Here is a 27,696-nt window from a genome sequence, read left to right as displayed (position 1 = left end):
AATGAGACTCCATTTTTTAATATCCCAGTTCAGAAAGTATGTTGAGAAGCTGAGTGGGTCTGGAAGTAGTGCCACAGGTTTTTGGGGGCCTTAGGCACACCAGCTAGGTTAAAGCTGTGGAACTTGGGCTTGTTTAGTTTGGCAAAGAGCCTCCAATAGTAAACTGCAATTACTTGTGGAGGAGTTGCTGCGATAAATAAACTAAATTATTCTCTGCTGTAGCAGTTGGTAAAGCAAGGGTAAAGGGTCACAAGCTGTACGTTCGCTGATCCAAACAGAACATTAGAAAAAGATCCGTTATGCTAGCAGTGCTGTATTTAAACCAGCTTCCCAGAGTGGCTGTGGAATATCCATCCTCAGAGGATTACAAACCTTCTCTGGAAAAAGACAGCACTGACCTGATTTGGTGTTGACAGTAGCCTGATTTTGAGTGGGAAGCTGAACAATGTGAGCTTGAGATATTTCTTCCAGTCCACATTTCTATGACCCTGTCATGCACACTTCATAACAGATGTTGCTTGCCTAGTGGGAGACTCTTTATCACATCCATTGTAAGACGTCATAAGAAGGCATAACAAGAAAGGTGAAGAGAGAGAGGGAACTACACACAGAGAGCATTAGGGGTTGGAAGGGACCTCGAAAGACCGTCTAGTCCAACCCCCGTGCCAGAGCAGGATTGCTGAGAGTATGTCACACAGGGATGTGTCCAGGTTGGTTTTGAATGTCTCCAGAGAAGGAGATCACAACCTCTCTGGGCAGCCTGTTCCGGTGTTCTGTCACCCTCACAGTGAAAAAGCTTTTCCTTAAGTTCACATGGAACCTTCTGTGCTCCAGCTTGCACCCAGAAATCCAGTTCTGGCAAGTTACAGAAGTGGCTTTTCCTTCTTGTAGTTTCACAAACAAATCATGCGATGCTTCTCTTACTAGTAGAATTTAGTCATTCAGCTCTGCCTGACAAGTTCTCTGATTCCATTCTTTTCACTTCTACATGTAACTTTTCTACCAGTCCACTTACTCTAGCCAAGCTTTTAAAAGACAAAGTTTCAGAGGATATTATCTAGAAATTTGCTGTTTCACACTTGGTTTGTAGAACTCAGTTGTGCAAAGATTTATGTCTAAAGTAACTTTCTGGCACTATAGGACGTTGTCTCAATTACTTTTCAGTTGTTGGTTTAATTTTTTTTAATTGATTTTGAAACATGTTGCTTCTCAGTTGTCTATGCCCTTTGATTTTCTTTCATTCATTGACTTTCATACTTAATATTTCTATTTCCTGATAATGTCTGTATTAATCACTATGAAGATACTTTGAGCACTAGATGAAATTGTAAGTTAGATAATAGCTTCCCTCTCCCAGACTTTCCTCCTTCACTTCTTGGAGGTTATTCACTGAGGTTTTCTCTCTGTGCTGTGCATCTTTGTTCATACGTGTACACACGCACACAAAATTAAAGCAGTAAAATAGCAGAGTGTTCATGTCAGATTTAATAGGCAAAGTGCAAGGTAGGAAAACATTCAGCTATAAAAACCTTTGTTAAGAACATCATTCATCATACTTGATTACAAACCTGGGTTGTCTCTCAGCATCTCATGACTCTGAATAGTAAAAATAATATCCTGTAATTATTACATTGTTTGAGAAAGAAAGAGGTGGATATTTGGACAGTCTCCTGTAAGACATCAGGAGAGACAGGACTTCAGAACGCAGATAATCTCTGGAAGCTGTTTATCATATCTCAGTGTGAAAGCTGTGTTTCCCATGTGATTTTCTTCACATTGTCTTTCATTTTCTATTAATTTTGCCAGTATGAAAGTATTGCTATCACTCATTATCTGGGAAAAAACTTAGTCAACGTTAGACTGATTCTTTACTGGCATTGACACAGTGGAAAGCAGTAGGGTTCTGCCAGCAGGCACTTACCTTCATATTGATTCTCTGACCATTTCATCCTACCAAGAAGAAATCTTTCTTTTTCCTGTTTTAGCATGACATTGTTTTGCAGAAATACCCAATCAGTACTTAGAAACTATGGGAGAAATTTATCTCAACTAACACTATTTATATTCTAAGCTTGACGTTAGATCTGCAGTCAAAACTAATCATAGACTCCCTGTGGTGTTGGCAGAGAGAAATGGCAGCTCCATTGGGGTAATTCTTTCTGTGTTATGACAGCCCCACATCTATTTTGGAGTCACTCCCCTATGAGTTCCTTCCTATCTCTACTGATTATAAACTAGGTGACTAACTTTTACTAGATTCACACATTGGACCAGACTTGCCATGTTCCACATGGCAAAGTTCAGATGTGGTTTCTTTGAAACGTCTTTTTCAAGTTCTAGGAAAACCAATATATAGAATAAGTGTGTGGCATTTTTAGCCTCTGTGTAAAAGAGTTTAATGTTTCTCTGAGACAAAAGTAGTTTGGGTTCTTTGTGGGTAAATTTGTCCTTTTTTTACCGTGCTTTCTTGGAATTACTGTTATCCAAAGGAAAATCAAATACATTTTGTGCTTTGCCTGTTAAATATTTCCATTGGGAAAATGACAGTTTCCTACCATCAGCTTTCACAGGGAAAGGTCACTATTCATAGTTAAAGTCTAATGTGAACGAACAATCATTACCATTACCTCTTTAAACCCCCCTACATAAAGTAGTTACAGTTAAGCTAAAAATCAGAGTAATTGATTTTTTTGCTATGTAATTACTGACTATTCAGTAATCATGTACAGAGTTAACAGGTATGCATAGGTCTTTTCCCACCCAATTACTGTATAGTGCATAATATCTTTAAACGAGTTTATACCTGAGTCTGTGCAGTTCTGTTTCTGCACAGTAGATATCCAAACACTTCATACAACAAAGAGTAAATGTGAAAATTTATCATGTATTTAAATTTTCCAACACCCTGTTTCCAAAGTATCTCTATACACACAAAGGTGTGCTCTTCTACACAAGTATTTTCCTCAACTATCTTTTATATGTGCTGTCTAGTTACATCAGTCAAAAAACATTCCTAAAGGAAGTGTAAAAGAGGATGGGCAACAAAATGTTTTACTCTTTATGTTCAGTTCATACCTATTTCTTCTGCTTCAGAATATGCAAGGTAACAGTGTGGGAGTGTGTAACCATTCTGTCTCAAAAGACAGAATCGCACAATCACAGAAACATTCAGGTTGAAAAAGACCCTCAGGATCACCAAGTCCAAGCGACAACCCTACTCTAGAAGATTCACCCCCAAACCATATCCCCAAGCAACACATCCAAAGGACCTTTAAACACATCCAGGATTGGTGACTCAACCATCTCCCTAGGCAGTCCATTCCAATGATTTTTTTTTTTGCCCAATGTTCAGTCTAAACCTCCCCTGGTGCAGCTTGAGGCCATTCGCTCTTCTTCCATCACTAATGACCTGTGAGAAGAGAGCGGCACTATTAATTTACAGTGTTGATGACACTAAAGGAAGAAATTCTTCACAGAAAGAGTGATTGGCCATTGGAATGTGCTGCCCAGGGAGGTGGTGGAGTCACCATCACTGGAGGTGTTTAAGAAGAGTCTGGATGAGGCACTTGGTGCCATGGTTTAGTTGATTAGATGGTGTTGGGTGATAGGTTAGACTCAATGATCTCAAAGTTCTTTTCCAACGTGGTTTGGTCTATTCTATTCTATTCTAAATAATTCTGCAGGGTTGAAGTGTGCATAATCATCACAGTCCAGTCAGTTTAGTTTGGACTGTGTCTGACATTATTGTATAATGTTTCCACGTTTAATAATTGCACCACCTACCAACATTTTACCGTGTATTTATTTTAAGTTCTTTTGTTTGTTTGTCCTTAATTTACTAACAGGGGAAGATGAAAGAATTATATTAATGGAAGTATTTGTTTGTTGTCTGAGAGCCTGAGCTGCGAGAAGTTTACATTAGTGGATAATGTCATGAAATGGAGCATAGATTAAAATTGCTTTTTGTGTACATTATTTGAATATATGAACCATTTCGTGCATTAGGTTTATGTTTAATATGAATACAGAATTTTGATTCAGTGCACTCCTGTTGTGCCTAATTTTCCTTTTGTTTTTCCTTTTGCTAGTTTGCTTTTGTCAGCATTGCAGAGGCAGCTTCTTGACACCTATATTTCTCAAACTAAAACAAAATTCTGAGGCTAGTCTCATTATTTCCATATAAAAGGTGTCCCTAAGTTAAACTTTCATGATAGTCTCATTTTTGTGTTCTTGACCTGTTGTTCTGTAGGACTGTGTTATTGCTCTATGTGATAGTCAAGGTCAACATGAAGTGGAGTATCTAGAGCAGAGGATAAAAGATCTATTCCTGCAGACATTGACTTTTGAAGGTTTGAAAGATCTCAGTTAAAAAGTTGCTTCTACTTGAACAGACTTATCAATCATTATTCAGTGTAAAGTGTGTTTCTTACATTATGCATGTAACCAATAAAATGAAGAATTGAGAAACACCATACATTGAAACCTTGGTTGCAATGCATCTTTGTGTGCAGTTCTCTCTGATATATGCTGAGGGATGTCTGACTTATCACAGAATCACAGAATGTTAGAGGCTGGAAGGGACCTCGAAAGCTCACCCAGTCCAACCTTCCTGCAAGAGCAGGATCACCTCCACCAGATCACATGGGAATGCATCCTGGTGGGTTTTGAATATCTCCAGAGAAGGAGACTCCACAACCCTCCTGGGCAGCCTGTTCCAATGTTCTGCCACCCTTAGAGTGAAAAAAATTATCCTTATGTTTACATGGAACTTCCTGTGCCTCAATTGCTGTAAAAGACTTTTCAGCAGTCACAACACCTTGCTTTCCAATCAGGTCACATGCTGTAAAGATATTAAGCATTTTCTTGTTTTGCTTTGCTTTGTTTGTGTTGTGGTTTTTGTTTGTTTATTTGTTGTTTTCCACATATTCACAAAGACTTGAGCATGGCAGAGGAAAAAGAAATATCAGTAATGTTTATTGGAGCAACCACAACAGCTCATTTAGTGCTCATCAACATTTTCTTATACCTTTCTGGCTGTTAAGACTACAAGCTGGAACATATATATATATATATATAAAACTCATCTTTTACTTTGGAATCTTTTAATTCTGACTTTGCAATTTTATGACTGTGGCTTTCAGAATGTATCTATATTTATTCTGCATGTTGGTATTTGATCTCATTGACTATAAATGTAGTGCACGATAAGATTGTACATGAAAATTAGATTTTTAATGTTCTACTTCATCCAAATAAATACCCAAGCAGAAATATTGATAGAAGAAGCACTTCCTATAACACTATTCCTGACGTTAAAATGGCAAGATAGGTTTTGTAGGTAGAAGTTTGTGTCTTTGTTAAGCCAGCTGATTACTTGAGAAAGTCAGACAAACTTTCAGACACACAAGTCCTTCTTCGTGTCTGACACAGAAGCATCAGACTTCAAAGGTAAACGTGGGTTGAAAACCATTGCTCAGAATTTAATTGTAGGGCATTTTTCATAAAACAGTCACTGCAGTTCTTAACTCTGGGTCCTGCTCCTCGCAACTCCTTCACAAGATGAACCTTGAGTCTAGGCTATAAAAAGCCTTGACTTTAGCTGAAGGATTGGGTTTGTGTCACATTAATTTCCTTGCAGATGCTTATCTCTTCAAGTCTCACAGGTTATAAACTACCCCTTTCTCTTTTTCCTTACAACTTTCCTACCTTATTAACTCATTGTCCTCCCTCACCTATCCCTTCTACTCCCCACAAGAAAACCATGCAGGAAAGATATGTCTAATATACTGAAATGAGCAATCTTCCCAACTTTAGTTCAAAGTCTTCTGTTCTGAGGATTGAAAAGAGCATGACTCTTTCTTGGTATCATAGATCCTCATAGCTGGAGTTTCACGAACACTTTCAATAGAATGTTCCAAACAACTGCACAACAATTTTTCTAAAGGTAGGGAACCTCTAATCCTATGACAGCTATTTAATTTTTTTATTCATTTCTTCTTTTTTAATTTATTTTTTTAAACACACAAAAGTAAGGGAAAGCTCAAATAACTTCTAGGTTTTCAGTAAACCAAGTCTTTGCCCTGCTGGAGCACAATGCTAGGAATTTCTATGTCCTGTAATGCTTTTGCTTCAGCATATTCCTTATAGCTCTAATAATCACCTGCTGGTAGTTTTTCAGTAGCAAATGACAATACCTTAGATGAGCTACAAGTCAAATGGCATTGTCTGTATTCAAGGGATTTCCCAATACTGTAACCAATTTCAAAGGAAAATAAAACTGAGTGGTGTTATGAAGTCCGACTAAAGATCTTGTGGCAAATCTTGAAGCCTTCACAATATCGTTCTTTTTTGTTTCAGGTAATGTTTTGAATGTCTTTACTGTGAAAATTGTAATTTCTGATTCACCTTAAATGTTCTGATTCACCTTAAATGTTCTGATTATTTTTCTTTGCTGTCAATAGCAGAGTATTTAAGAAAAATAAACATCCCTTTTGTCGATCTCTGCAACAGCTGTCATTTATTTATGTTGCCAAACAACAATTTATCTGTAACAGTATTGGATCATAAAGTCACTGAAAGCATTTAAACCCAGCCAAACAGGGAAAAGAGCTTCAGCTGCTGTAGTTGATGAGATTTTTTAGTGGTTTCTGTAAAGATGGGAAAACTATTTGATAACATCTATGACAGATAGATGCCTATAAGCTTTCCTCTGAAGAGAAGCACAGATTACGGACAGTTACTGAAATACATCTGCAAGGATATCCATATCTGTAGCTGCCATATCGATGTTGTAACTTCTCTTTTAGAAATCCAGTACTGGTGAATGAAAGTACTAACATCTGCACCTGAAACTGTATTTCAAGTAATGTTTTCTGGTACTATAAGTAATTCTACATCCATTTCTCACATTAAACTGTGTAAAGCAGAGGTTATTGTGCCTCTTTTTTAAAGGGAAATAGCTTTGTGTTCACTCAAAAGGGCTATGCTTTGCCATAGAAAATTATTTTCCACATGGTATTTGGTGATTGTATTCCATAGGAAGTGATGGAGATTATATTTATCTTGAGCTTTATTTATAAGAAAAGATAGAGGTAAAATTTGTGGGCTACTTAGGCATCATACAAACAAGAGATCCTAATCTCTGGTGTCTTTTAAGTCTGAAGTGAAAACCTGGAGTTGAAAGAACTTCCTTGTCTTGTCCCTTGTACGTGTAGGCACAAGAAAAGAAAACAGTAACTTTCATTTCCAGTTTGAAATCCCATGGAAATACATCTCTTTAATTATATTATGGTTCTTTATGTCAGGCTCAGATTCACATTTGCTTGCTCCTTTGTGATCTGCTTGTAATTAAAATATGTTTTCTTTTTTTTGTTAATATTCCGTGTTGAAATTATTGCAAGATGCATGGTGCTGTTTCTTCAGAAACTACTGTAGTTCATCTTTTAAACATGAACCATAATGTAATCATTACAAGATAAATTTTGATTAAAATCTGAAATTACTTTTGGGATGGGACTTTATGTTTCACAGTGGTTGTGCTCTAAAGCGTGGGTACTATCAGGACTATGCCATCCAACCAAGTAAGTTTTGCAGACAGAATCTCTTCCATAGATTTGCAAACATGAACCCCAAGCAAAAGAACAATGCAATGTTCTGAAGCATATAATTTGATTAATAGGAGGTGGAAAATGTACAATAATTTCTTATGTGTCTGGTGGGGGTTTTTTTGTGTGCAAAGAAATCTGTTCCATTTTGAGCTTAGTGATATGAAAATAATTTAATCATTAACAGGCAGAAAAAGAATCATTTAAATGTTGTAAATCTGCTTACTTCATATTTGCTGTATGCTATAATTTTTTCTTTTAAAAGAGACTGTGGTTTCATGGGTAAAACAGAGGTAAACTTCCCTATTGTGTTGTGATCAGTGGTTTTTCATTGCAGGGCCTTCCTCTACCTATAGCTCTTTCTAGACTAAGACACCTGGGTAATGAATGCTGATTGCTTGAAAGAAAATACTAGAAACAGTACAAATTTCACCAAATAGCTTTTTAGTAGGTCACAAAAGTTGAACTCTGTAGAAACTGGCATTTTTCTTGTTTGTTTTCTCTTAGTGCTAGTTCAGATCCTGAAGTATGGTACTTGTGAAAGCATTCCGGAAAAGCCAGCAGTTCATTTGAATGCTAAATATTATTTCAAGGAAATCTCGCTTCCATTTAAAATAAAAATTGAATCCAGAAATCTTTCTGGCTTTCATACAAGGCATTTTAAAACAATTGTTTATGCCTGGGATGCATTTATTTTGGCTAAAGAAGTTTTCAGATCTTTTTCCATGTTTTATCTTTTCTATATAAAGTAAAGATTACATTGGCCTGCTCCAAACACAGCAGTCTGCTTAATCTGGACACATTAAGATTTCCTTTCTATAGGAAGATAGCTTTTGAGTTGTGTAGCACTCTAGATTGCATTCTACTTCAACTGTGAAGTGTCATTCCTGATATTTGGGCTGAGAAATTTGAACTATCTTCTTTCTGTACCAAATTCCAGAGCTGCTAGAATTGTTTGCATTGCTTGCACTTGTGCATTGTGACTGAAGAGATACTTTGACAGTTTGTCCACTCTGTAATTTCTCTTCAAATGTTTTCATTTTATTACTCCCTAATCTCTCTTCATTTTGATACAGTACTTATCATGGTAGTGACCTAAGCTATAGTTTCTGAGAATTTAAAATGTCTGTTTATACTGGACAAATGTGAAAATATTTGTAGATTAAACTTAAGGAGTGAGAGTATTCTTTCTCTCTCCAGCTTCTTTCCCACGTGGCTTCAGCTGCTTCTCTTTCCACAGGCTCCCAAACCAGAATGCAGGTACTGCCCTGCTCCAAACACAGCAGTCTGCTTAAGCTGGAAACAATAAAATTTCCTCTCTATAGGAAGATAGCTCTTGAGTGGTGTTGCACTCTAGATGACATTCTACTTCAACTATGAATGTCATTTGGGCTGAGAAATTTGAAATACCTTCTTTCTGTACCAAATTTCAGGGCTGCTAGAATTGTTTGCATTGCTCACATTTGTGAATTGAGAGGGAAGAGGGAGGAGAATTTACATGTTGGAGGTGTTTGCATCTGAGAAATTGTACTTTAGGAACGGGTGTGCTTATTCCTGGTATGATGCAGTTTACATGCTGTTCCTTCCTAAGGCTTTAAATAATCTGGCCTATGGTTAGCCAGCACAAGGCATGTTAACATTGTAGTAAAAAATACATAATAATTAAAAAAATATCTAGAGGGTCATGAGTTATCATTTCAGAAATTCACAAGTTGCCTGTGAAAGGGAATCAGTAATTTGATATAATTACACATGAAGATCAGATCCTAAATGCTCAAAGATCTCTGAAAATAGCAATTATTTGGACAGGCTGGGAATATAGTTAGAGATTCTGCGTGTCCTTAGTTGGATAATTATATACAATGAAAGGCTGAGCAAGACGGATATTTGTGGTTATAACTTAAACATTAAGTACAGTCCTTAACATTAGAAGAAAGTAATTATAATAATAATTATAGGCTCTATTGCATGCAAGTGTGAATGTGCATCTCTGTGTATATGCTGTCTTGGAGATAATTATTAAATCTCTGTGAAAAATTACAGTAAAGAGTTGAACTAATGCATGATCTGGTGAGGCTGTAAAAATGTAGCCTAAAAGAATATTTGCTACTTTCTCTTTAAAGCAATTTGCTTTGAAACATTTTATTTTTTTTTATTACACACTACCTTTTTGTTTTGTTTTGTTTTTAATAGTATGTGCATTAATTTTTATATCATGTAATTAAATATTTAAAATGTATTAATTTTAAGCACAAGGTTTGGGTTTTTTTGTCATTTCTAAGACCCCGTTTCGTTGTTGTAATTGAAAAGGAAAATGGCAATAATTAAAGCAGTTAACTATAAAGAAGACAATTTAAATCAATATAATTTCTAAATATTTTTGCATGTTGTTTCATTGTTTACAGCAAGCAAGTTCTGTGTGCTTATTTCTGTTAACTAAATTTACTGAATAGAAAGACTATAGTGCATTGTTTGTGGCTTGACACAGGCAAACATGTGGGAGTTAGTTGCTCATCTCACTTTATGGTAAATGCAGGTGTGTGAACACTAGATTGAAATCACACTTGAAGCTAATCATCCATGAAGCCATAAAGGCCCAGCCTGAAAAGAGCTGTTGACTCTGAAAATGTTGTAATTTGCTTCTATTTTTTTTTTTCTCTCCAGATTGCCTTCTCACAGCACAACACTATCATGGATCTGGTGCAGTTCTTTGTCACCTTCTTCAGGTAAAGAGCTTTTTCTGTCTTCTGAAAGAAATTGTGACCATTCTTTTCCATCCAACCAATGTCTTAACCACTTTCTTAAGAAATGCCTATGAGGAAGTCTTTAAAGTGTATTCTCTAATTTGCACTGGTAGAGGATCTGGGCCATTGCTCTGTAACTACAGCCAGCTGCTGACATCTTTCATGTGTTCAAGGGTACGGTCTTCATGCTAACTTCATAAAGACTAGCTAGATGTGTTCTCCATATTACAGTGGTTAAGAGAAACCAGCTATTCAGCCTTTTCTAGTAGGTTTTGTGTGTGATTTTTTGTAAACTGTTTCAAATAACCAGTAAAAAGGATGGCTCTGTTCAATATCACTCTACTCTTAGGAACAAGTCCTGCAGCATGAGGGTGATGAAACACTACAACTGGGCTCCCCCTGGTCCTATCTCTACCTGACACCTTAAAAAGTGCCCCCCCCCCCCCCCAGCTTTCTTGTAGCTTCCTGCAGATACTGGAAGGCCACAAGAAGGTCTCCTTGGAGCCTTCTCCTCTCCAGACTGAGACACCCCAGCTCTCTTAGCCTATCCTCGTAGTGGAGTGAGTCCAGCCCTCTGCTTATCCTCCTGGCCCAAAAGAGTTAATCTTCAGCTAATGGCTTAATGCCCATGGTGGTGTTGGGTTGATTGTTAGACTGGATGATCTTAGAGGTTTTTTGCAACCTAAGCAATTCCATACCACTAATGCTTTTCTGACTTTGAGATTAATTGTGAAAAGTGATGCATGAGATCTGATTGAGGAAGCAATGCAGGAATTGGCTTCAGTTGCCAATGGACAACTATTCTAGATTCTAAACAAAACTCCAGTGAAAGACTTCTTAAAAGTTCATCTGTCTTATAAAACATCACAAACTTGAATATACATGGATTAGTTACAGAGCTTTGATAACTTGTGGTGAAGATATTCCCCAATAACCATGTAGTACATGCAGACTGGGAGCAGTGATGGACAAGCACGATCATCAGACTTCCTGTATTCCTAGCACTGCCATGCATTTCTTTTACAAGTTCACAACACCACTTCTCCTCCTACTTTAATCACTGTGCTCTGAGGAACTGTACTTGAAGAATCAGACTCTTGAAAGCCATAAACAAACCAACTTTGGTTAATTTCTGCCCCCTAAAAGGGGGTAGAAGTGAGCATGTTCTGAGATGTTTTGCACTCAATGCATTGGCTAATGGTGAATGGTTTAGTAGCTGTAAAGCATCCCATTTCTCCTCATACACCACAAAGCAATGAGATTTGGATTCTTAAAGCTCAGTATAGTAGTGTTTTGCATTTTTGGTGTTTGGCCTTTGCTTTCTTTTGCTGTTGTGTTTTGGGGTGGTTTTGTGTTTTGTTTATTTGTTTGTTGTTGGTTGGTTGGGTTTTTTTGTTTGCTTTGTTTTATTTTCTGGGAAGGCACCAGCATTTCAAAAATGATGCTGCTCAGACAAAGCTTAAGAAAACAAACTCCTACAGGAGAAAGCCAAATCTGTCCAAATAGACAGAACAGAGAGACCCTGTGACAAATAATAGAGTTAGTCTAAAAGCAATTTGTTTCTGCTCTGTGCTCTAATACAAGCTTAGACAAAGTAAAATATAGCCTCTTTGGTGATGAAGCCATCTCTAGAGATACATAGTGTTAGCTCTCATGGTAAGATGGTCTATCTGATATGGTTTCTTTTGAGTAAATGCAAACTCACTGTGATTCTGATGAATGTAGAGATCTGTCTCCCTGAACACTAAGCTGTTTGGAAGCCAAGGCCGATGTAATCCCCCTTACAGAGAGAAAAGCTGGCAGCTATCCTACCACTGCCTTTGATGCAGCCCTAGCCTAATTGTATAACCAAAGCTTTCAGCTGGCACTGAGATCAAGAGAGGCTTGCAGCTATCTGCAGCATAATGTTAATGATCAATCTTAGGAATCCAGTTGCAGAAAAACATAATAACAAAGAAAGAAATAATAACAAAACAACTTCAAAAAGGGGACAAAAATTAATGCCAGGGTACCCTCCAAAAGCACATACAAATGAGGCTAAAATTTTGCAGTTATGATGAGAAATAATGTTTATCAAAATATATTTTAATGGTTTTATGGTACTCTTCTGCAAGTGATTTGGTATTAAGGTGTCTGTAGACATAGTTAGGATCAGTGTTCCTTTGTTAGGACAAATGTTACTGAGGAAACTGTACAAGGACAGTTTGTGTTTTCAGTCCACGTCATGTGATGGCGTGGGCCATCCAACTCATCTACCCTGCTCATCAGAGTAACACCTGTACTAGAAACCTCTTTTGGGACTCCTACTGCTAAGCATGTTGTGTAAAGAGGTATTCAGCTTTGTTCCTCATCTGTCCACTTAAGGTTAAGAGTGTAAAAGAGATGTCTAAGAAAGTGTCTGGAACATGTTGCCCAGGGAGGTGGTAGAAGCCCCATCCCTGGAGGTTTTTAAGGCCAGGCTGGATGTGGCTCTGAGCAACCTGATCTAGTGTGAAGTGTCCCTGCCCATGGCAGTGGGGTTGGAGCTAGATGATCCTTGAGGTCCCTTCCAACCCCTAAAAGTTCTATGTCTAGGAGCTGGAGCTCTCATACTGTGTTTCTAAGAAAGAAATACAAACAGAAAATTAACCAATTTTTTAGCAAGCATTTGGAAGTGTGGTTTTGAAACTGGCCCTTTGTGGAGATGAGTGTTGCAGAATAAAAGATGAAGTGCATGTTTTACTGCTTGGATCAGAAACATCAAAACAAGAAGCATTCTTAGCATTTTCCCAGTATTGTTCTCTAAGCCATTTATTTAAAACTATACATAATAAAGTGCAAAAGCTGTGATTAGATCTGTAATTAATGCTTGATCTGCTGAGATATTGTTACACGTCCTAGAACAGAAAAGTCATATAAATGTGAGTTCTTTTGAACAAATAAGAAATTGTAGTGCTGCAGAGCATCTGATTCACAGTGGGGGCAAAAAAAATAATAAAAGAATACCTATTTAATTTTAATCTTTTTATTCTGGAAGGTTTCATTGTGCCTACTGGTGACCTTTATTCTAAGAGTAGAAATGCAATCAGGTGTGTAATAGTAACAAATTCCCAAGTCATATAAAAACTGTGGCATCTTTGTTGCTTTAGTCAATGCTTTTTAGCTCATGCCTTGAAGACTTTTAGCCATCACACAAATTGAGAAGTGCGTGACCTTTTCGTTCCCCCCACCTGCTTTGAAGAGGGAGAGATCTCATTAGAAACTTTCACAGGCAGCAAATATGAATGATCTTTCTTCTTTTATTGAAGAACTGCAGTCCCCACAGTTAAAGTCTATTCCAGTATTACCCTGACCACTAAAACACTCAATAAGCTAAAGCCTGCCTTTCCAACCACCCTCCCCATCCCCCCCCCAAACTGTAAGTGATAAAGTAGTCTGCAGTGTTATCAAATCTAACATGAATATATTGGTTTAGCTGGGTAGGTAGCCAGGGCAGGCATTTCATAATGAGATATGAAGGACCTCTAGTTTCTGAAAACACTCTTCACTTTTTCTTTAGATCATATGCTACCACGTGTAAAACCTGGCAATGTTCAGTATTTGTTAGTTTTTGTCATATCTCATTTGAGGAAATCCAGAACTGAGAGCCAAGCAGCTCTTCATTTCTAAACCTGCTGTTAAATAAAATCACAGTTAAAAATTTATAGCAGTCCTCATCATTTCTCAGAAAAACTATTTGTATGGTGTAGCTGAAGCAGAAATTCTGGTAAGAAAGGCACTTTTGTTTCATAATCAAACAACAGACAAACATGAAATCAATACAGGTGACAAAGGTTAGCTATTAGTGTTTTTGTGATAGGCGATGATATGCAACTGCTACTGTCAAAACTGTTTCATCAAAGCCTGTTTCAAATACATGATGCCAACTAATCAGACACTGTCTCTGAGTGTACATCTTTATGTTCTCAGAGTGATTGCTTCCATTCTGGTTGGTTTGGATCTTGGGGTGAAGCTGCCCACTAGTAGAATTTATGTCTGGCTGGAATGATCCACTTTTATAACATCTCTCCTTGCTATTATGAATTGAGGCATTTCCAATTTATAATAAGTATGGTGATATTGAGAAATAGGAATACTCTAAAAGTTGGAAAATCCTTCTTTGATCTGTGCTTTAAGAAATTCCATGAAAGATGACAGTCATGTAGGGTCAGAGGTACATTGTTTCTGACAAATCTTTCTGTGAGCAATACGAGTGAGAGAAAACAATATCCAGAATACACCCAGTGCTTGTTGTAGGAGAAAGAGATTGGCTTTTAGGTTAGTAAGAGGACACAGTCTCAAGGTGCACCAGGGGAGGTTTAGGCTTAGGCTGGATATTAGGAAGAAATTCTTCATAGAGAGAGTGATTGCCCATTGGAATGTGCTGCCCAGGGAGGTGGTGGAGTTGCCATCACTGGAGGAGTTTAGGAGGAGACTGGATGGGGTGCTTGGTGCCGTGGTTTAGTTGATTAGATAGTGTTGGATGATGGGCTGGACATGATGATCTCAAAGGTCTCTTCCAACCTGGTTTATTCTATTCTAACAGCATGAGCTACAATACGGACTGCAGCAGATACTGAAGAACCAGATTTATCACCCCTGTATGTATGCCTGTGTGCCAGAATTTCAGAAGAGTTAATTTAGTTGTGCTTCAAACAGTGGGAGTGGATGGCAGCATTTTAGCAGGTTGTATCAGAGCTCTTGAGAGCTTCAGTACCTGAACCTGCCCTTCTGGGTATGAATGGGTGAATTCTTCCTCTATACCAGCAGCCTTTGATACAGTTGCCTGGCTTCATGTTTTGATTTTGTTCAAACAAAGAATGATGAATTGCTGCTAGATTTTTGGCTTTATGAGATGAAAATATTGATCTCTGTAACACTGTGTCAGGATCCAAGCACATCCACCATGTCTAGGTTCTCAGAACATGAAGAAGTCTTATAAATCTAAATTAGAATGTATTCTGGCAACACAAAAATCAACTTATCTTAGCAAAATAGGTTTTATATTTGGGGCTAGAATAAGATTGATTTTTACTTAGTGAGGCATTAAACAGTTTTCGCATCACATAGAAACAAGGAGTTGTCGGACTTCTGCTGGGACAAGCGTGCCTATACTGCAGTTGAGCAATCTGAGTTGTCTTGTTGGGTTTTTTTTGTTTAAGATGTTTGTTTTGAGTTGTGGGATGCAGCTTTGTCTTCCACTCTGAATCATCCAGAAATTTTGTCATCACTGTAGAGTTGTTTGATATATTCTTATTTCCTGAGAAGGCAGCTACTTGTTATTGGCCTGAAGGCAAAGTAGATTCCCCAGTACCACTGGATCAGTGGCTCTTCAAAACAGTGGATGAGTCACTTAATCCCTTGGTGGAAAAAAAAAAGGTTTTCATTATTTTTTTTTTCTTGTTTTCCTTCTTTCTGTGTTTGTCCTTTGAGTCATTTGGAAGGGTATGTGAGGGCACTGGTGCTTGTAGTACTTTGATTTCAACATGCACTGTTCCTCAAAGTACAAAATAGCTGCTCAGCTTGTTCTCTGAAGGTGGCCTAAGTAGTTGTTTTATATACAGTGGATGCATTTAACATTTTGAACTTCTCACTTTCCATATATATCAGATACACTAAATGAGAGCTTTTTCTTCTGCCTGGTGAAGGGTTTAATGCCAAATTCTGCTCAGTTCACAATAAATAGAAATAAGCCTTTGGAGTTACTTCTAAATGCAGGAGAGAGTCATAGGGTTAAGGTTTGGGTGACAGTAAGATGACTTGAATGAATTTTCACATTCTTTTTGAGAGAAAAATAGAGTCTGAGTTGCACTCTTCATAGTGTATGGTGCTATAGTCTAGCACTCCAAAAAAACCCCACCCATTTTACCACTACTTCTGCTTTTATAGAATCTCATTGGAATCTGAGCTGCCACTTCTGTAGTGTTGTTCACCACAGAAGTCTTAGAAGATGGCACCTGAAATACACTTTTCTGAAGATGGTATATATCTTTTTTTTAAGACAGTACTTTGTAGGCTCCTTTACTCCAAGGCAGTTCTGTAGGGTTCTTCTTTTCAGGGCTGCATCTTTTTCCGGCTGTGTTGTATTTTGATTCCTAAGAAGCATCACAGATAATTCATACTGTTTGTGGTTTCAATCTCTACAGTTCATATTGTATTTTCTTAAATCAGATTAGTCAGTTGTTTTCTGAGACTAAAATAACGTTGATGCTCACAGCTATTTGTCTTCTAGAGTGCTTAAGCCTGGTTACTCTTTATGAAACTCCAGTCCACTGTAATTTAAACAAAAGACCTAGAACAGGTTTTCATCTGTGATAAATGGACTTGGGAGTTTCACTATTGTCACTTTAATTCAGAAGAGAAGCTGTTCTGTCTTCTCGTGACGTTTTATGTGCCAGTTGCAAAGTTAACTTCAGAACTTTGTTTCCAGATGTAAGCATAGAGTGAAGTGGGGTGAGAGCTGATGAGGAAAAATAATAACAAAAATAAAGGAAGTAAAAAATATTGGTATTTTGCCTTAGGCAGCAATGCCATTCTCTGTTATAGCAAGTGACAAGCAGCTTTCTCAAGCACTCTGCCAGTCTGTTTGCAGACGCAGTCAGGATGGCATGTTGTGGAGTGAGTGACGTCGCAGAAATGAGCAATCTGTTTATGGCAGTAGAGAACTATTCATGGTCCTTGTGTTCAGTTGTAATAAATCACAGAAAGAGAATAAAGAGATTGCTAGGCTCTGCATTATGCTGTGGATTTCATAGATGCTAAGATGTTGAATCAAATTACTACTTTTGAGAAGAGACAGCGGAATTGAAGGGAATTCATAGGATCACACAATACATCCAGCTGGAAGATACCTCAAAGGTCTTCCAGTCCAACACTCGACCCAGCACTGAAGGGTCAGCACTAAACTATATCCCTAAGGGGAATATTAATAAAAATATCAATAAAATTTCCTGGTACCAAATGAAGCATTTTGTGTGGAAAATTTGGATGCCTTTAATGTATTCATTAGAGCTCAATCACATTTTGTCAACAAGAAGCAGAATTATGGACACTTTATTGTGGGCTCCAAGAGCTGCACTAAAAAGCACATAATAAAAAGCAGTCATATAATCTACTTATAATTTTAAATCTGAATTTAATCTGCATTTGTGGCCCAGTCATTTTCTGTATCATAATTGGGTTTCTGTGCCTTCAATAATTTTTGCTAATATTTCAGGAAAACTCTTTACAGTTTCAAAATGATAGTTTTTTCCCTACATGTCTCAAGACTTTTAAGTCAAAATTCTAAATATCAGATTAAAGGTTATTAGGGGGTGGGTGGGATGTGTTTTCCTCTTACAGTACAGTCACAGAACAAAATAATGTATATATGGACTGGAAATCTGTAAATGCTTACTCTGTCTTCAGGAAAATATCATATTGATAGGGCTAGCAATAAGGCCAGTGATGACTTTTTTGCACCTACCACTTCAAATATAATTGCCTCTTTTTAAAAGGTATTGGAAACACTACATAACAAAGGGGAAAATCCCTTAGCAGTGCATTAAATATCTCAATTATATTTGAGTCTAATATGCTGAACAATGATGGCATGGTTTGGTGACTCTTAAAGATGTTGGATTTTTTTCTGTCTATGATTTATTATCAAAGGATATATGCACTAGAGAAACAGTGCAGTGACAGAAAAGAATGAGAGGAAAGTATATAAAAAAATAAAACTCTTGAACTCTTGGGCCCCATGCTCTTTAACATCTTTATTGATGATCTGGATGAGGGCATTGAGTCCATCATCAGTAAATTTGCGGATGACACCAAGCTGGGGGCAGGAGTTGATCTGCTGGAGGGTAGAGAGGCTCTGCAGAGGGACCTCGACAAGCTGGACAGATGGGCAGATTCCAAGGGCATGAGGTTTAACACATCCAAGTGCCGGGTTCTGCACATTGGCCACAGCAACCCCATGCAGTGCTACAGGCTGGGGTCAGAGTGGCTGGAGAGTGGCCAGGCAGAGAGGGACCTGGGGGTACTGGTCAATGGTAGGCTGAACATGAGCCTGCAGTGTGCCCAGGCAGCCAGGAGCCAATGGCATCCTGGCCTGCATCAGGAGAGTGTGTCCAGCAGGAGCAGGGTGGTTATTCTGTCCCTGTACACTGCACTGGTTAGGCAACACCTTGAGTCCTGTGTCCAGTTCTGGGACCCTCAGTTTAGGAAGGATGTTGACTTGCTGGAACGTGTCCAGTATCACAGTATCACTAAGGTTGGAAGAGACCTCGAGGATCATCGAATCCAACCTGTCAACAAAGTTGGTGAGGGGTTTGGAACACAAGCCCTATGAGGTTAGGAGGAAGTTCTACACAGAGAGAGTGATTGCCCATTGGAATGTGCTGCCCAGGGAGGTGGTGGAGTCACCATCATTGGAGGTGTTCAGGAGGATACTTGATAGGGTGCTTGGTTGCATGGTTTAGTTGATTAGGTGGTGTTGGATGATGGGTTGGACACAATGATCTTGAAGGTCTCTTCCAACCTGGTCTATTCTATTCTATTCTAAATAGTGTGAATCTTCTGGTTTGGAAGGCTGCTGAAATGTAGCTTTGGTTGGCATTTTTTCTTCTCCAAATTCACTAATTCCCTGTGATTAGAATAAAGAAATCTTTTTACCCCTCTTTAACTTTTAAATCTTAAATGAGCACAAATCAGAAAAATCATTGCAAAACCAAGCAGAAGAAGAAGAACAGCTGTTTTGAAATATACACTATATATTCTATTTGTAATTCTTCTTCAAATGACTACAGAAAATATTAAATCCCATATTTCATAATTTGTCTGCAAATTTAATGGACAGAGATTCATTTATTTTTTTTTCTGGAATTTTTATAAACACCACCACTTGTTGAGAGAAATATAGAGTTTTTCACCCATGAAGGGCAAACCCATAAAATTACATGAAATATATGAAAGACTTTTCCATGAGCAAAAGAAACATAATCACACTTTATGGGTGTGATGTTCTATTTATTCTATGGAGATTAATTTCAGTTTGTGTTAGATTAAGACCCTTAGATTGTAAATCTTCTTTATTTGCTGCTTCAAAGAGGTGAAAGGAAGAACTGCTGAGAGTTAAAGTTCACATCTAGAGCTTTATTGTGCAATATATTTCAGAGTCCTTTTAAATGGTTCACTCTTCTTTTGACATTGTATTGGCAGAATGAAATGTGAATGTTGGTCTTCTGGATAGCATCCTGCTATACAATATATCCATTTCCCCTTTTTAGTTGTATATAAAGGCTATTCACATAATTGATCATTCATTCATACATTACTTACACTAGCCTCTGGTGTGGCTTTTGGTATAGTTAATATCAAACATACAGCTTTATTTTTGTGTACATAAATTATGTAGGCAGGAAAATAGAAGTATAGTATATGCCTTTGTGCATTTATATATTATAGAGCTACTTTAGAATGATTATTTAATAAAGCTTAATATATTTAATAAGCTTAATATATTTAAGCATATGTATGCAATGAAAAAAAGCAACTTTTATGGTTTTTTTAATGGTAATTTTCCTGCAAATAGCAGATTCCCTGCTCAAACATTTGTCAATCTTCCTTACCTTCAGGAAGTATTTTGATGTTTCATTGTACAGCAAAGACCAATAAACGTCATCTTTGGAGGGGCAGTTGTCAGAGATGATTTTAAACTGTTACAGGAGTTGGAGTTTATGCATGAAAAGAGGAAGGATTGAGTTGGTTTTCTACATTCAGTATGTATTGGCCATTGGAACAGGCTGCCCAGGGAGGTGGTGGAGTCACCATCACTGGAGGTGTTTAGGAAGAGACTGGATGGGGCACTTGGTGCCATGGTTTAGTTGATTAGATGGTGTTGGATGATAGGTTGGACTCTGATCTCAAAGTTCTTTTCCAACCTGGTTTGGTCTATTCTATTCTATTCTATTTGTAAGCAATTTGACACAGATGTGGCAGCTGCTTTTACTAATACACTAATCTGTTTTATACTGATATTTTGTTGGTACTGCATACTTTAAGATATAACTTCCAGAAAATGCAGTAGATACCATTGATACTTTAATCTTTCTTTCAGTTTTGCATTAAGAGCTGAAATTGAAAAGCTTTATTAATAAAATTACTGAAGTTTTGGTTTATTATTTTAATTTTCCTCTTCTTTCTCAAGAGAATTATTTTGGTTTCATTTTTAACAGCAATTTAAAATGTGCTCTAGAGACTTCTTGCAGTGCACTTTCGGCCGTGTACTGCTTTGTTTAAGGCTCATTTCTCTTTCCTGTATTTCACCAGTGGTCCTGTAGAAACCCATCAGAAAGCTCCATAGCACACGAGTACCACTTTAATTTGCTTATGACCTTTATTTTGGCTCCTCTGCAATGCTGTAGGTCTCCACTGCCAAAACTAGTCTCCACACAGAAGGGTTGCTACCATCAAAAACATTTGCAACAGCCAATGGCCACCTAATGGCAACAAACATCTTCTACTACAATAAATCTCCATTACTTCCAAAACAAGTTGCATTACATACAAAACAGCTGGAGTATCAGGTGCATCTAATCCTTTGTTTATAATCTCTTGCATACACAGATATGCATTGGGCTACCAAGTGTCAGTATTTGGGTGAATTGCTCCATGAACACCTATCATGAATACTGTGCTGCCACACTCAGCATAGGTGTTCTTGAGCAGAGGCAGCTCATACACTTGTCTTTGATTTTTCTTGTTGCTATTTATATTGTTAATTATCTAAGCAGGAAAAGAAAATCATATTCTAGAACTTTAGTCTTCTCCCATGTAACCTACATAATTTCATTTGGTTTTTAAAATGTATATAAAATATATTTTCACATATGTTTCACACAAGTGACCTGATATTTTTTCTTTGAGTGGAGTCACAGTGTACGTAATTAAGTGGTCCAGGTGGTTATGGTGCAGACTTGTTGGATAGTCTTGGGTATTTTAGGAAATAGTGTTGTTGAGAGAGTTCAGATTTACCTTGTGGAAGTACTAGTGAGCTTGGATCAAGTGTGTCCTTCCTTACTTTCGAGCTGCTGTTTGGCTGGGCATATAGGGATGGACTGTTGGTTAGTTAGTGAGGATTGCTCACAAAAGATGAAAGGTATGAACTACTATCTTAGTTTAGAGGAGCCAGGGAGATTCTCTCCACTCCTTACCATAGAATCAACCCTCTTGGAGAAGACCTCAGAGAACATCAAGTCCAACCTACTCCCTAATACTTAACACCTCATGACAACTAAACCATGGCTCCAAGTGCCACATCCAATCCTTGAACACCTTCAGGGGACGGTGACTCCATGGGCAGCACATTCCAATGGCAACTTACTCTCTCTGGGAAAAACTTTCTCCTCACCTCAAGCCTAAACTTTGCACAGCTTGAGACTGTGTCCTCTTGTTCTGGTGCTGGTTGCCTGGGAGAAGAGACCAGCTCCCACCTGGCTACAACCTCCTTTCAGGTAGTTGTAGAGAGCAATAAGGTCTCCTCTGAGCCTCCACTTCTCCAGGCTAAGCAACCCCAGCTCCCTCAGCCTCTCCTCATAGGGCTGTGCTCCAGACCTCTCACCACATCTGAGAGTGAACAAACACCACACCAAAGAAAACACTCCACATCAGACTAGAAAGAATTAGAAGTTCAAATGCAATTGCTATTCATAATTACATGCAACATTACAAAAGCATATAAAATACACAAAATCCATAGTCCACCTCAGCCAGATTTCTCCAAAAAAATCCCCTTAGGCCAAAGCTTTCAAACACCTTCACCAAAACAGGCCACAAATGTGCACCCTGTCCTTCATGCCTCCCTGTCCGCCCAGTACCAGAGTGAAGCAGCTGCAAATTCTGCTTGCCAGCTCCAGGGAGAGCCAGCACACACCAGGCCCCAACTGGCAGCATTGCCAAGGCTGAACCCTGCACCAAACCCAAGATAAAGTTCTGTGCATCCTCCCAGGAGCATTCAGTGAGGTTTGCACAGGCTGGAGAGCTGAGCAGGGAGAAATTTGATGAAGGGCAAGTGTAGAGTCTTGCATCTGGGAGGGAACAACTCCATGCACCAGTACAGGTTGAGGACGGACCTGTTGCAGAGCAGTGAAGGCACAGAGGACCTGGGGGTCCTGGTGGATGGAGGGATGACCATGAGCCAGTAATGTGCTCCTGTGGCCAGGAAGGCCAGTGCCATTCTGGGGTGGATTAGAAGGGATGTGACCAGTAGGTCAAGAGAGGTTCTCTTCCCCCTTTACTCTGCACTGGTGAGGTTGCATCTGGAATATTGTGTCCAGTTTTGGGCCCCTCAGTTCAAGAAAGACACTGAGCTGCTTGAGAGAGTCCAGCACAGAGCCACAAGGATGAACAAGGAGTGCCTGAGGGAGATGAGGGCTCTTTAGCTTAGAGGAGACTGAGAGGTGCCCTCATCAATGTTTGTAAATATGTAAAGGGTAAGTGCCAAGAGGATGGACCCAGGCTCTGCTGGGTGGCGCCCAGTGACAGCACAAGGGGCAATAGGTGGAAGTTGAGGCATAGGAAAGTTCATGTAAATATGAGGAAAATTTTTTCCCTGTGAGGGTGACAGAGCACTGGAACCGGCTGCCCAGGGGGGTTGTGGAGTCTCCCTCTCTGGAGATACTCAAAACCTGCCTGGATGTGTTTCTGTGTGATCTGGTGTAGGTGATCCAGCTCTGGCAGGGGGGTTGGACTAGATGACCTTTTGAGGTCCCTTCCAGCCCCTGAAGTTCTGTGATTCTGTGAAAAGGGGAGAAAGTGACGCTACAGCCAGTTTATATAGACATGGCAGAATTATGGGATGTGGTAACAAATTCACAAATTTCTTGGGTCCATCCAGTCCCTCTGGAGGAACTTAAGGAACTCTCTGGTTCTTAACAGCATCCAGCCTCGAACCCTAGCAGCTGTGCAAGAGAATCCAGCTGCAGCAGATTGTTGGTATTGTCTTGTGATCACAGTCAGGTTAGAATTGTTCAGGAAGAACCTGACCTGCTGGCAAATATGAGATTTGTGTGTGATTCTAAGAGGCAGAAACATAAGAACTGCAGTATTTTCCTGCACCAGGAATAGAAATGTTTTAGATATAGCCTCCTCTTCTCCTCAGTTAAAAGAAATGCTCTGATACTGACTTGAAATCTTAAAGGTTTGATGTTTCCTCAGGGTTTACCTTGAGTCTAGCATCAAAGAACTCTATGCTGAAGTGCAGGAATCTGAGATAATTTCAACCTATTCTTTTGGATATTTATTTTTTTTTTAAATGCATGTTAAATATTCAGATAAATAGAAAGGCTTAGAAAACCATTTAACAGTGGAGTTTATTCTGAATTCTGATCCCTATTGTATACACTGTCAGCTTTTTCTCACCTTAGAATGACTATGTGCTAGTGTTTTCTATACCTGCAGAGCTGTTCATGGCAATTACTTTGTTGTGTGAACTGCTGAAAAGGGTGTAAAGCTTTCCTAGTGCTATCTTTAAGAAGTTTAGCATATATTAAAGAAAAACACATTTGGTTTGCTCTCCGTATATTGATGCATTTTTAAATCCATGAGCTAAGGTATTTCCATTATTCACTTGTAATGTTTGTAAATCTTCATTGAAACCCTTGGTCTCTGTGCAGATGCTGTTCATAGAATCAGTCAGGGTTGGAAGGAACCACAAGGATCATCTAGTTCCAACCCCCCTGTCATGGGCAGGGACACCCCACACTAGATCAGGCTGGCCAGAGCCTTGTCCAGCCTGGTCTTAAACACCTCCAGGAATGGGACCTCAACCCCCTCCCTGGATAATCCATTCCAGGGCTTTACCTCTTTTGCAGTCAAGAACTCCTTCCTCACATCCAGCCTGAATCTCCCCAACTCCAGCTTCATTCCATTCATGTTAATCAACAATGACAGAGTCAAACCAATCAAATGTGCTTGTCATTTACTTTGCATGCATATCAAACATAGGGTCCTACCTGGGTGGACTAGATTATTAGAAGGGCACAGATGTTTAACTGATACCTTATTTCTTATAAGGTTGGTAGTTGTGGGCATGTAAGAAGTGAATTTTAGGAGCAATTATGTGACTTTCATGCAATGCTTCATGCCATAATTTTACAGGAATTTATAGATTTTCAGGACTACATCCTGCATGGATACAAACTTGAACCTAGAAGGTTTCACCTCAACTTGAGGAGAAACTTCTTTACAGTGAGGATGAGTGGAACAGGCTACCCAGAGAGGTTGTGGAGTCTCCTCTGGATGCATCCTGTCTGGATGCATTCCTGTGCAGACTGCCCTAGGTGATCCTGCTTCTGGCAGGGATGTTGGACTCAATGATCTCTGGAGTTCCCTTCTAACCTCCAACATTCAGTGATTCTGTGATCCAAACATAACAGCTTAATCACTGTCATCTGGATTAGAAAAATTGTGCATGTAATTAGTTTCAGATGAACTTGAAAGGTGTTGCTTAGCCTGTGTGAATTCCATTTGAGACACAAATAAATACAAATTTGCATTTAAATGATTCTTGATAATACTTGAAGTTTTAAATACCATGATAGGTAATTTACTTCATATTCAGGCATTTCTTTCACTTCACAGTTTGGAAAGCAAGAACTGGGGGCTTGAACCCTTTGTATTGCTTTTGGATTAGAAGGTTCATACCTGAATTAAATTTCTCTTGGCTTCCTTTCTTATGTGGACAAACTGTAGCTCAGGAGATACCACTGTATTCAAACAACATGAAAAATCTGACTTGGAATGGGATACAGATTTAGGCTGATTGCAAAAAACCCTTAGGATATTTAGTGATGTGCAATACTAAAATATATGTGGGAAGAGGGAAAGGTTGCAACTATTACCTGATTTGTTCCAGAAAATAGAGTGTGGGGTGCAGCCAGTGCATGGAGCTGCTGCTGCTGGTAGTTTTTCTCACAACTAGGAAGTGTAAGAGTAGAGCATTCCTGAAGGGCCTAGAAGCTAATGCTGACTTAGTAGGCAGTGTCTTTTACTGTCTGTGGCTGCCAGAAGTCTCTTAGACCAGGAAACATGCTCTACTGGCTGATATGTCTTGGCTCCAACGGATCAGCCAAGATGCATGTACATGACCCTTTGCCACTGCACTAGCATGGACTGAGTTGCATAGCCTCCTCCATTGGTAGCTAAGACTGCTATCCTCCAAGTCTTCACACATTTTAATTTGGAATCACTGCTCTTCATTCCAGCAGTCATTAAGAACTGCTAATTATTGAAATATTCACACTTCTAACAGTGTTTGTAAAACTGTGTGAGTCAGAGCAATTTAGATTAATCATTGAAAACACACACAAAAAGATTCTATTGCTCTCAGCCATATCAGACTACTAATATTATGTTTACAGTGCTTTGTGCTGTTTAAATCTTTGGAGCCGCCTGTCATGTCTGTACCGGTACACAAGGAAGGATGGCTGAACCTAGCACATCATAATCATAAACACAATGTTCTTGTCAAGTACAATGAGAGAAATCAGTTGCTGTGACAAAAATTGCTATTCAAAGTCTTGGTTTTAAAAAAAATAATAATAATAATTGTTCAGTTATTTTTATTTTAGACTTGTGCTTGCTGTACAACATATCAATTAAAAGGTAGTCTATTTGCCAATAAAATAGAGTAAATAACAGACCAGAAAAACAGTACTTAGGAAAACGGTATGTGTGATCTCTTAGGAAGCTTCTGCAGTGTTGATTTAAAAACATTACCTTAGATGTGGCATTGAGTGCACCCTCAGCAGGTTTGCTGATGACACCAAGCTGTGTGGTGCAGCAGACAGGCTGGAGGGAAGGGATGTCATCCAGAGGGGCCTTGACAGGCTGGAGAGGTGGGCACAAGCCAGCCTCATGAGGTTCAACAAGACCAAGTGCAGGGTCCTTTCATCTGGGTCAAGGCAACCCCAGGCATAAATACAGGCTGGGCAGCGACTGGCTGGAAAGCAGCCCTGAGGAGAGAGACTTGGGGGTGCTGGTGGAGGAGAAGCTCAACATGAGCTCTCAGTGTGCACTTGCAGCCCAGAAAGCCAATCACATCCTGGGCTGCATCAAGAGAAGTGTGGCCAGCAGGTTGAGGGAGGTGATTCTCCCCCTCTACTCAGCTCTGGTCAGACTCCACCTGGAGTACTGCATCCAGTTCTGGAGCCCCTATTACAAGAGGGATCTGGAGGTGCTGGAACGTGTCCAAAGAAGGGCCACAAGGATGATCAGAGGGCTGGAGCTCCTCTCCTATGGATACAGACAGAAAGAGTTGAGGCTGTTCAGTCTGGAGAAGAGAAGGCTCTGAGGTGAGCTAATTGTGGCCTTCCAGTATCTGAGCTGGGGAGGGACTGCTCAGGATGTCAGGTAGTGATAGGACTAGGGGGAATGCAATGAAGCTGGAGGTGGGGAGATTCAGGCTGGATGTGAGAAGGACGTTCTTGGAATGGGTTGTCCAGGGAGGTGGTTGGGGCCCCGTCCCTGGAGGTGTTTAAGACCAGGCTGGATGAGGCTCTGGCCAGCCTGATCTAGTGTGGGGTGTCCCTGCCCCTGGCAGGGGGGTTGGAACTAGATAATCCTTGTGGTCCCTTCCAACCCTGATTGATACTATGATATGAGAATTGTTTTCTTTGCATGTATTTACACTATAAAAATGTTGTCTTCTTTTCTTTTTCTTTTTCCCAAACTGGATACTTTTCTTTTTTCTGGTTTATCTTTTGTTTGGGTTTGTGGGGGTTTGGTTGGTTGGGTTTTTTCGCTTGGGTTTTTTGTTTGTTTGTTTGTTTTAATGTTTAAAAACAACATAGTATTAGTAAGAAGCATTATTACACAGAATCACAGAATGGGCTGGGCTGGAAGGGACCTCCAAAGGTCACCTGGTCTAATCCCCTCTGCAGTCAGCAGGGACATCCTCCACTAGATCAGATTGCCCAGAGCCCCGTCTATCCTCATCTTGAATATCTCCAGGGATGGGACCCCAACCACCTCCATGGGCAACCAGTTCCAGTGTTCCACTATCCTCACGTTAAAGAATTTGTTCCTGACATCCAATCTAAATCTACTCTTCTCCAGTTTGATGCCATTGTCCCTCATCCTATCACTACAGGCCTTTGTAAACAATCTCTTTCTATGCCTCTTGTAGGCCCCTTTCAGGTACCGCAAAGTTGCTGTTAGGTCTCCCTGGAGCCTTCTCCAGTCTGAACAGCCCCAGCTTCCTCAGTCTGCCCTCGTAGCAGAGGTGCTCCAACCCTCTGATCATTTTTGTTGCTCTCTGGACCTGCTTCCATCAGGTCCATGTCCTTCAC

The 27,696-nt window shown here is 39.3% G+C and overlaps 1 protein-coding gene across 1 annotated transcript in view; it reads left to right on the top strand.

Annotated features, from left to right (window-relative positions):
* The window catches only part of ATRNL1 (attractin like 1), a 570,802-nt gene that overhangs the window by 280,267 nt on the left and 262,839 nt on the right, over positions 1-27,696 (top strand). The window contains exon 25 of the mRNA XM_009905632.2: positions 10,269-10,330. Coding sequence (XP_009903934.2) covers positions 10,269-10,330 — 62 coding nt within the window. The remainder of the gene's footprint in view (positions 1-10,268; positions 10,331-27,696) is intronic.

The sequence above is a fragment of the Dryobates pubescens genome, chromosome 8, assembly GCF_014839835.1.
Source record: "Dryobates pubescens isolate bDryPub1 chromosome 8, bDryPub1.pri, whole genome shotgun sequence".
Taxonomy (NCBI): domain Eukaryota; kingdom Metazoa; phylum Chordata; class Aves; order Piciformes; family Picidae; genus Dryobates; species Dryobates pubescens.
Note: the sequence above shows the minus strand (reverse complement) of the source record. Positions and strands in the feature narration are given on the sequence as shown.